General features: G+C 45.6%; 1 protein-coding gene across 5 annotated transcripts in view; it reads right to left on the reverse strand.

The window, feature by feature from the left end:
- usp25 (ubiquitin specific peptidase 25) overlaps positions 1-10,510 on the reverse strand; it is an 84,831-nt gene that overhangs the window by 65,379 nt on the left and 8,942 nt on the right. For 4 of the 5 annotated variants that reach the window (XM_042092051.1, XM_042092048.1, XM_042092046.1 and 1 more), the window contains exons 5-8: positions 10,425-10,510; positions 8,014-8,100; positions 4,781-4,918; positions 3,336-3,412 (exon numbers count right to left, since the gene is read on the reverse strand). The exon at positions 10,425-10,510 is cut by the window's right edge and continues 77 nt beyond it. In XM_042092051.1, coding sequence (XP_041947985.1) covers positions 3,336-3,412; positions 4,781-4,918; positions 8,014-8,100; positions 10,425-10,510 — 388 coding nt within the window. The remainder of the gene's footprint in view (positions 1-3,335; positions 3,413-4,780; positions 4,919-8,013; positions 8,101-10,424) is intronic. The other variant, XM_042092049.1, reaches the window with a different exon arrangement.

Genomic DNA, 10,510 nt, shown 5'->3' on the forward strand with positions numbered 1-10,510 from the left:
TGAACCGATCTTAGTCTGCTTTAAAAAAAGACATAAAAAGGGAGATTATTATATTCTCTCTGAACAATTCCAGCAGTTCTTCAAACAGAGTACCTACTCCTCTTCTCTTTGGAAAATAATATTGCCATTTTGGCACAGATGAAATATCATTCAAATACATCACAACCCAGGCCTGTCTGTATTGAGAAAAAGATGGTCTAAAGTCCTCAGGCCTGTCTGTATGGAGAAAAAGATGGTCTAAAGTCCTGGATTTGTTAAGGTGTTTTATGGGTACATGCTGACTCATGCATATTTGCATTTGCGATGCCTGTATTTATTTATTTATTTATTTAGCTCGAGTCGGACAGATTTACATTTTATCACTCACTGAGCTTCCTAGGAACAGATCCATGACCTTGGTGCAGTGGCTAGACGGCAGTAGGTATGACCTTGGTGCAGTGGCTAGACGGCAGTAGGTATGACCTTGGTGCAGTGGCTAGACGGCAGTAGGTATGGACTGAGCAATGAGTGTCTATTTTCCATGCCCAGGGGATCTCTGCACAAACTGAGAGTTTTTATACCCTTTCTTTACACTTACAAAGGTGTCAGTCAGTTAAAAGTCAGTTTTTATACCCTTTCTTTACACTTACAAAGGTGTCAGTCAGTTAAAAGTCAGTTTTTATACCCTTTCTTTACACTTACAAAGGTGTCAGTCAGTTAAAAGTCAGTTTTTATACCCTTTCTTTACACTTACAAAGGTGTCAGTCAGTTAAAAGTCAGTTTTTATACCCTTTCTTTACACTTACAAAGGTGTCAGTGGGTTAAAAGTCAGTTTTTATACCCTTTCTTTACACTTACAAAGGTGTCAGTGGGTTAAAAGTCAGTTTTTATACCCTTTCTTTACACTTACAAAGGTGTCAGTCAGTTAAAAGTCAGTTTTTATACCCTTTCTTTACACTTACAAAGGTGTCAGTGGGTTAAAAGTCAGTTTTTATACCCTTTCTTTACACTTACAAAGGTGTCAGTCAGTTAAAAGTCAGTTTTTATACCCTTTCTTTACACTTACAAAGGTGTCAGTCAGTTAAAAGTCAGTTTTTATACCCTTTCTTTACACTTACAAAGGTGTCAGTGGGTTAAAAGTCAGTTTTTATACCCTTTCTTTACACTTACAAAGGTGTCAGTGGGTTAAAAGTCAGTTTTTATACCCTTTCTTTACACTTACAAAGGTGTCAGTCAGTTAAAAGTCAGTTTTTATACCCTTTCTTTACACTTACAAAGGTGTCAGTGGGTTAAAAGTCAGTTTGTCTGCAGAGACCCCTCTCCATAGTACCATAGATGTGTAATGATTCTTTTTTAGCCCAGTGAGGACATATTGTCTCAAACTTCAGGGCTTTAGACTAACTTTTTTCACTAGGAGCACAGTGGCCGCCAAGTGAAAATGTTAGGGGCGCTAGGAGCACAGAAGCCTCGTGAGACCATCGTGATCTCGCGAGCTTTCAAGGTTTTACTGGCAGATCAGTCTGGCAACTTTTCGTTTAAGAGAATTTGGAGCAGTTCACCAAACGAACGTCCAATCAGCGTTGGCTTTGAGGCGGGTTGAGGTGTGACGCAACGAACAACATGACGGCATCCACAGATGAGATGAGCATAGCTATTATATCGCGCAAGTTTTATTCAAATTAGAAAGTATTCCTGGGTAAGCTGTGAAGCTATGAGTCTCAGCCATGCAGCTGGGAGGATTGAACGACACAGACATCCTCCACGGCCGATTCCAGTTCATAATGGAGGAATATACTTTCTTCAGAAGTGTAGGGCCTACCGTGAAAACTTGATGGGAATTGTCGTTGATTAGGTTTGTCACATACAAATGGTAAGTTAAAACATCTTAACGTTAGTTACGTTACCTAACTTAATTGTATGTTAAACGAAGGCATTAGAAGAACACTGTTCATCTAATTGGTTGATTTGGCCCTTCAATAACCCCCAAAGGTGGTGATAGACAGATGGTTTATCCAATCAGCTAACCAGTATTTCCGCCCCTTCCCAAAAGTTCTTCAATGAAAAGTTCCCAGATGGATATGCGGAGAAAATCCATCTGGCGGAGTCAGGTTAGGAGCACAGTGGCCGCCAAGTGAAAATGTTAGGGGCGCTAGGAGCACAGTGGCCACTAGTGGCCGCCAAGTGAAAATGTTAGGGGCGCAACCAGGCAATGTAGGGGCAAACACCGTAAATCAACATGCTAACCGTAAATCAACATGCTAACCAAATATTCACATTTCTACTAACTTCCACTGTATAACTAATACATACTAACATGCTAACCAAATATTCACATCTCTACTAATTTCCACTGTATAACTAATACATACTTTGATAACAGATGCAGAAATTACAATGTGCTGTTTTAAATTCAGTGTCACATTTTATTGGGAACTTTTGAAGCTCTGATTTACAGCCCCTCTAAAAGCAACCGGCAGTCACTTTTTCATTTATTAACATGTCACGGCATACTCTATGCTTGAGGCTAAGACAACACTAGTGTATTGTGTTAAAACTGCACTTTCGGCAAACGTTGTGTTTCCCGCAGTTCTGCAACATATGTAGTCTGCAACATTCGCAGTTCATGGAGTTTGTCTCCTTATAGTACCTCAACCAGCTGAATTCTCGCAGCCAGTCTTCCCGAAAATGGTTGGTTTGGGCCTTTTTCACCACACAAACCTGACTCATCATCCGACTGTGACTCTAGACTCTGGCACTAGCACACTAGCCGCAGGTTGGAAGAGCAGGTTGTGATACCCGTCTTGTTCCCACAGACATTTACACGTGCTCGATTATCTCTAGGACCCTCCCCCTACACACATTAGCCACTTGGAGTGCTCGATTATCTCTAGGACCCTCCCCCTACACACATTAGCCACTTGGAGTGCTCGATTATCTCTAGGACCCTCCCCCTACACACATTAGCCACTTGGAGTGCTCGATTATCTCTAGGACCCTCCCCCTACACACATTAGCCACTTGGAGTGCTCGATTATCTCTAGAGTGGCCATTCCCTATTGGCTTGCCACAAATTCCGGATTCATTGACGCGCCACTTCCACGTTTAACGTGTAAAAAAAAAAGGAGGCAAATGTACTGGTCGCATGTGTGTGACTGGATGTAAAATTCAGTCACACACTCTCAAATTTTGGTCACAACATGCGACCATTTGGTCGCAGTCTGGAGCCCTGCAAACTATTGAGCCACTACCAGCACAGTATTAAAAGTCTGGCACATTTTCACATACTTTTGCTTTACCATTAAGGGCCATTTGTGGGTACTGTCCTATGTAAACAGGTAGAAATTTTTGATTTTTACCTTGTTTCTTCAGCCTTCACCTGAAATGCGTCTTCCAACCAGTCCAACAGCTTGTGCGTAAACTCACACACATCCTGCTGTTGGAGAAACAGAGGCGCACACACACACACACACACACACACACACACACACACACACACACACACTTGTTAACTTGTCATGCTTATTATACGGCTCTTCACAATGCTAGTAGAACACTCCATTGATTTGAATGAGATTTCCCAACGTTCTACGGTAAATTATTTTCATGTAATTACCACTGCAAACGTATAATTACCGCAGTCATTGGCAACGGGTTTTGTGCTTCTGATTTAAGTCTTCCATATTACTTCGCAAGTAGTCCGGTCACTTTGTGCAATGGAAGTTCATTCAAAAGTGAAAGCAGACGGTTGATCAGCTGTGTTTTAAAGAATGTTTGATTCAAGTTCAGCGTAGCGTGTGTTGCAAACTATTTGTTTCTCAGCAAAAGCCACAACGAAACGGTAACAAATAAATGTAAGGAGACATAATCATGGACCTTATTTTTTCGTTTTGGCAAGTAGCCGTATAACGAGCAGGAAGAACGCCGGTCATTATCGGAAAATAAGTCCCTTCAGCACGAGACTCCTCTGCTGGCGCGTCATATTTTCTGATAATGGCTATGATTTCTATACTATGGATTGTGAGTTTGGTTGTGTAACTGACCTTTACATATCTCTAACCCTAACCCTTTACATATCTTCAGTAAGGGCCAGTTAAGCGTAGTCCTAAACTTAAACAAAAAAAAAATCAATGCAAATCTCCACTGAGCTGGGACTAGGACTAGGCTTAATCTATAGGAAACTAGCCTTCAGCATTTTCCTGTTATGCACAAAGTCTTTCATTCTGTGTGTTCACCTTCTGCAACTCAGATACTTTAATCACTATGCTAAACATTGGGAGTGTAGCTGATGTTACTTTTATAACGCACTTATTGACTGTAGGTTAGTTTATTGTGCCTGAGGTGTGAGTTCACCTGTTATAATTCACTTATTTCTTATTATTATTATTGACTGCAGGTGAGTTTATTGTGCGTGAGGTGAGGGTGTGGGTTCACCTGCTGGGACTCGGAGGACTGAAACGCCTCCTGCAGGTGAGTTTATTGTGCGTGAGGTGAGGGTGTGGGTTCACCTGCTGGGACTCGGAGGACTGAAACGCCTCCTGCAGGTGAGTTTATTGTGCATGAGGTGAGGGTGTGGGTTCACCTGCTGGGACTCGGAGGACTGAAACGCCTCCTGCAGGTGAGTTTATTGTGCGTGAGGTGAGGGTGTGGGTTCACCTGCTGGGACTCGGAGGACTGAAACGCCTCCTGCAGGTGAGTTTATTGTGTGTGAGGTGAGGGTGTGGGTTCACCTGCTGGGACTCGGAGGACTGAAACGCCTCCTGCAGGTGAGTTTATTGTGCGTGAGGTGAGGGTGTGGGTTCACCTGCTGGGACTCGGAGGACTGGAACGCCTCCTGCAGGATCTCCACGGCTCTGGAGGGGTCCACATACTTCCTGTTGGAGCCCACCATCAGCGAGAAGAGGTTCCGTAGCTCCTGCATGAAGGGCAGGTTCCTGCGCTCCTAGGGGACCCACACACAGAGGCCTGTCACGTGACCACGTTTCCATGGGAACACACACAGAGGCCGGTCACGTGACCACGTTTCCATGGGAACACACACAGAGGCCGGTCACGTGACCACGTTTCCATGGGAACATAGAGCGTAATTGGTCATGAGATACTGTGACCTCCCAAAACACACACACCACACATCTAAAATCATACATTCACCAGAGATAACATGGAAATCTCAAAATCTTGAAAAGGAACAAATGTGCAAGGGAGGCTTATCAGTTTATTAAAACTGATGAAGCACTCAAAACAATGACTTCACGGCATTCCTCATGTTAAAGAAAATGGCTGGTGTGCTGCCGACAAACATTCAGGAATGACAAAAAACAAAAAAAAAAAATATATATATATTCGCAATTCGCATTCGTGTGTGTGTGTGTGTGTGTGTGTGTGTGTGTTTTCCTGTGGCCGAGGAAGGCTGGGGAACTGGACACCGTGTTCCATCTTGGCCTCTGGGATGTCTGCAGTGCAGTCCAGTGGCTTAGACCAGATTAGACACGAAGGGCTGCTTCTGGACAGGGGCTACACGCAGGGGCTATACACACGCAGGGGTTATAGGGGCTACACGCAGGGGCTATACACACGCAGGGGTTATAGGGGCTACACGCAGGGGCTATACACACGCAGGGGCTATAGGGGCTACACGCAGGGGCTATACACACGCAGGGGCTATAGGGGCTACAAGCAGGGGCTATACACACGCAGGGGCTATACACAAGCAGGGGCTACACGCAGGGGCTATACACACGCAGGGGCTATAGGGGCTACACGCAGGGGCTACACACACGCAGGGGCTATACACAAGCAGGGGCTACACACAAGCAGGGGCTATACACACGCAGGGGCTATACACAAGCAGGGGCTACACACAGGGGCTATATGCAGGGGCTATATGCAGGGGCTATAGGGGCTATATGCAGGGGCTATACACACGCAGGGGCTATACACACGCAGGGGCTATACACACGCAGGGGCTATAGGGGCTATACGCAGGGGCTGCTATTGGGTAGGGGCTATACGCAGGGGCTGCTATTGGGTAGGGGCTATATGCAGGGGCTATATGCAGGGGCTGCTATTGGGTAGGGGCTATATGCAGGGGCTATATGCGCAGGGGATGAACACAGTGGCTACACGCAGGGGCTGCTATTGGGTAGGGGCTATATGCAGGGGCTATATGCAGGGGCTATATGCAGGGGCTATACACAAGCAGGGGCTATATGCAGGGGCTATATGCAGGGGCTATATGCAGGGGCTATATGCAGGGGCTATATGCAGGGGCTATATGCAGGGGCTACACGCAGGGGCTATACACACGCAGGGGCTATACACACGCAGGGGCTATAGGGGCTATACGCAGGGGCTGCTATTGGGTAGGGGCTATACGCAGGGGCTGCTATTGGGTAGGGGCTATATGCAGGGGCTATATGCAGGGGCTGCTATTGGGTAGGGGCTATATGCAGGGGCTATATGCGCAGGGGATGAACACAGTGGCTACACGCAGGGGCTGCTATTGGGTAGGGGCTATATGCAGGGGCTATATGCAGGGGCTATATGCAGGGGCTATATGCAGGGGCTATATGCAGGGGCTATATGCAGGGGCTATATGCAGGGGCTATATGCAGGGGCTATATGCAGGGGCTACACGCAGGGGCTATATGCAGGGGCTATATGCAGGGGCTACACGCAGGGGCTATATGCAGGGGCTATATGCAGGGGCTATATGCAGGGGCTATATGCAGGGGCTATATGCAGGGGCTATATGCAGGGGCTATATGCAGGGGCTATATGCAGGGGCTATATGCAGGGGCTATATGCAGGGGCTATATGCAGGGGCTATATGCAGGGGCTATATGCAGGGGCTATACACAAGCAGGGGCTATATGCAGGGGCTACACGCAGGGGCTATATGCAGGGGCTATATGCAGGGGCTATATGCAGGGGCTATATGCAGGGGCTATACACAAGCAGGGGCTATATGCAGGGGCTACACGCAGGGGCTATATGCAGGGGCTATATGCAGGGGCTATATGCAGGGGCTATATGCAGGGGCTATATGCAGGGGCTATATGCAGGGGCTATATGCAGGGGCTATATGCAGGGGCTATATGCAGGGGCTATATGCAGGGGCTATATGCAGGGGCTATATGCAGGGGCTATATGCAGGGGCTATACACAAGCAGGGGCTATATGCAGGGGCTACACGCAGGGGCTATATGCAGGGGCTATATGCAGGGGCTATATGCAGGGGCTATATGCAGGGGCTATATGCAGGGGCTATATGCAGGGGCTATATGCAGGGGCTATATGCAGGGGCTATATGCAGGGGCTATATGCAGGGGCTATATGCAGGGGCTATATGCAGGGGCTATACACAAGCAGGGGCTATATGCAGGGGCTACACGCAGGGGCTATATGCAGGGGCTATATGCAGGGGCTATATGCAGGGGCTATATGCAGGGGCTATATGCAGGGGCTATATGCAGGGGCTATATGCAGGGGCTATATGCAGGGGCTATATGCAGGGGCTATATGCAGGGGCTATATGCAGGGGCTATATGCGCAGGGGATGAACACAGTGGCTACACGGAGGAAAGATCAACGACATCACAGACTCTGGCAAAGAGCAGATAATTATCACTGCAGGATATTGACACACAAAGAAGAGTGATGGATGAAGAAGAGTGATGAATGTCAAAACAAGTAGCTTTCTTCCCTTTGAACAAAACATGTAGCTTTCTTCCCTTTGAACAAAACATGTAGCTTTCTTCCCTTTGTTTCTTGGACTTTGGGGCTCAGAAAGAAAAGAAAAAAAAAAGGTTCTCCAGCTGTGGGTGAGGCCGCCGACCGGCTTGCTATATAAATACAATGTGTTGTTGTTGTGTTTACCTTCTGATTGAAAAGCGCTATATAAATACAATGTGTTGTTGTTCCTTCTGATTGAAAAGTGCTATATAAATGTAATGTGTTGTTGTTGTTGTTATTGTGTCGTACCATCTGTTTGAAAAGCGCTATATAAATGCAATGTGTTGTTGTTGTGGTGTTTACCTTCTGATTGCGTGGCTGTTCCTGAGCGTGTGCTGGTGGGGAGTAGTGAAGGACTAGCCTCTGGAACTCCAGCAAGTTGAACAGGGACTGCAAACACACACACACGTCGGTCAATACACACACACGTACACACGTCGGTCAATACACACGGCCCACACACACGATTAACGCACACGATTAACGCACACGATTAATACACACGGTCCACGCACACGGCCCACGTACACGGCCCACGCACGATTAGCATACGGTCAAAAAGAGGACAGGAGGAACATGACGCACACTAACCAATACAGGTGTCACGATTCTCCAAATCCTCGATTCGATTTAATTTTCGATTTTAAAGTCATGATTCGATTCGATGTTCAATCTTTTTTTAATATTACTATTAATGCATTCCTTATGTCGTTTGCTTTTTTGGCCTTTTCCTATTCTGTTTCGGGGGCTTTTATTTTGAAACAGCTTTTTATTTTGAAACTGCAAGGTTGTAAACAAAACAAACATTAAACATAGACGTGAACATAGTGAAATAAAACAACACAAAATGATAATTTGATTGTTTCAGCACACTCTGAAGAGACCCAAAGTTAGTGTTCATGGAACATGCACTTATTATCAATGTGCATTTTATGCCTTAAAATAATTCTGGACTGTAACTAGATCATCTTTTCACTTGTTAAGTTGAATAAGTTAGTCTTAATTGACGTGAATGAACGACAAAATACTTCCACACCGGTGAGTTCAGAGTAGCAAGATGGGCTTCGATTTCGGTCGGTTGATGCGTTTTTTTTTTTTTACTGGCTGTAGCCTAAAGTTAGAGTGTTGATGCTGCAGTTCAACACGTGTGTGTGTGTGTGTGTGTGTGTGTGTGTGTGTTTTTGCGTCTTGGACGTGACATGCTGGACGTGGGGGGTGTGGCTACATCGTTGATTATTGTACCTTTGAGTTCGAAGTTCAAGATTGAGATGTAATTTTGTTCGATTTCGACTTAAAATCGAAATTGTGACACCCCTACTAACGAACCACTCTTTCACTTACAATGTATCTAACTTTCTGTGGGACTGGGTCTCCTCTAGAGAATCTAACTCCCTGCAAGTTAACTCGAAATACACAGTGTGACTTTAACGGAAATACTGAACACAAGTGTGATGTAATCATTTTGTGCATATTGCACAGAAACAAGCTGTGTGTGTGTTAGCGTCACCCTCCCTGTCACACAAATAGCACGCTGTGGTCTAAACACTTGCTTCCGCTTTTCTGCAGTTCCTGCCAAGCACAGCGCAGTATGACGCAGTCTGAGAGTCTTGGAGTCTCTGCTCAGACCCTTCATCCAGACATCAGTCTAGCCGTTAGCGCCCCAGACATCAGACTAGCTGTTAGCGCCACACTGGACACAGGCCAGTTTCTCCAGACAGTCCACTGAGCCATTTTCTCCACTTTACCCATTGAGCTACACCACTTAGCATCTTTCTCCACTTTACCCATTGAGCTACACCACTTAGCATCTTTCTCCACTTTACCCATTGAGCTACACCACTTAGCATCTTTCTCCACTTTACCCATTGAGCTACACCACTTAGCATCTTTCTCCACTTTACCTCTTTCTTTTATGTTTTAGGTCTCTCAGTCTCTCCCTCCCTCTTTGTCTCACTGTCTCTCTCTCAGTCAGTCACACACACACACACACACACACACACACACACCAGATACCATCTGGTCTTGACCTCATTATCTTTGCCAGAGAAATGAGCTTTCAACCGCGTTTCTATTTATAAGCATCAACCATTTACACATTTTTCTGCATTTCCTGACACCATTAGTAGGACAAGCATTTTAAATATACAGTACATCTTTTTTAAAATGTGTACATATATCATACAATGCCTCTAGCAGATGTTATGAACATAACTGTTGTGTATGTGTAAATATTCAGACAGTGTTAGTTAGCATTAGTCGGATATAATGCTAATCGCACGGTTTATCGACTACACCCTGTGTGTTTGTTTAGCAGGATCCCCACCTAGCTGAGCGCCAGCCCAAACTACACCCTGTGTGTTTGCGTAGCAGGAGCCGGGGCCAGGCTCGGATTACACACAGAAGGCAAATAACATGTGACTGAGTCTGCACTGATCCCAGGGTCCATTACATTCATATTAAATTCACCGGCCGCGGGTCCTGACCGCAGTCACTCAACACAGACCACAACACTTACAACTCCTGCTTACATTTAACCACTCATAAGAATTTTACTATTTTTCACAACTATTTTACTATTTTTCACCAAGTCTTCAGAAAAACCTAATTTTCTTTAGCATCATACATCCTCAAAATTGAATGACCTGATGCGTGTTGCCTTGGCTGATGATGTAACGGACAGGTGACATGGACGCAGGTACAAGTGATCAACTCACCTGTATTACTGCACTGAACCAGCAGGTGTTGCCCACGTTCTTCAGCCCTACAGGACAGCTGTCTTGCCTCTTCCTGTCGTAGGGGT

This window comes from Alosa sapidissima, chromosome 5 (assembly GCF_018492685.1).
Source record: "Alosa sapidissima isolate fAloSap1 chromosome 5, fAloSap1.pri, whole genome shotgun sequence".
In the NCBI taxonomy this organism is placed as follows: Eukaryota; Metazoa; Chordata; class Actinopteri; order Clupeiformes; family Clupeidae; genus Alosa; species Alosa sapidissima.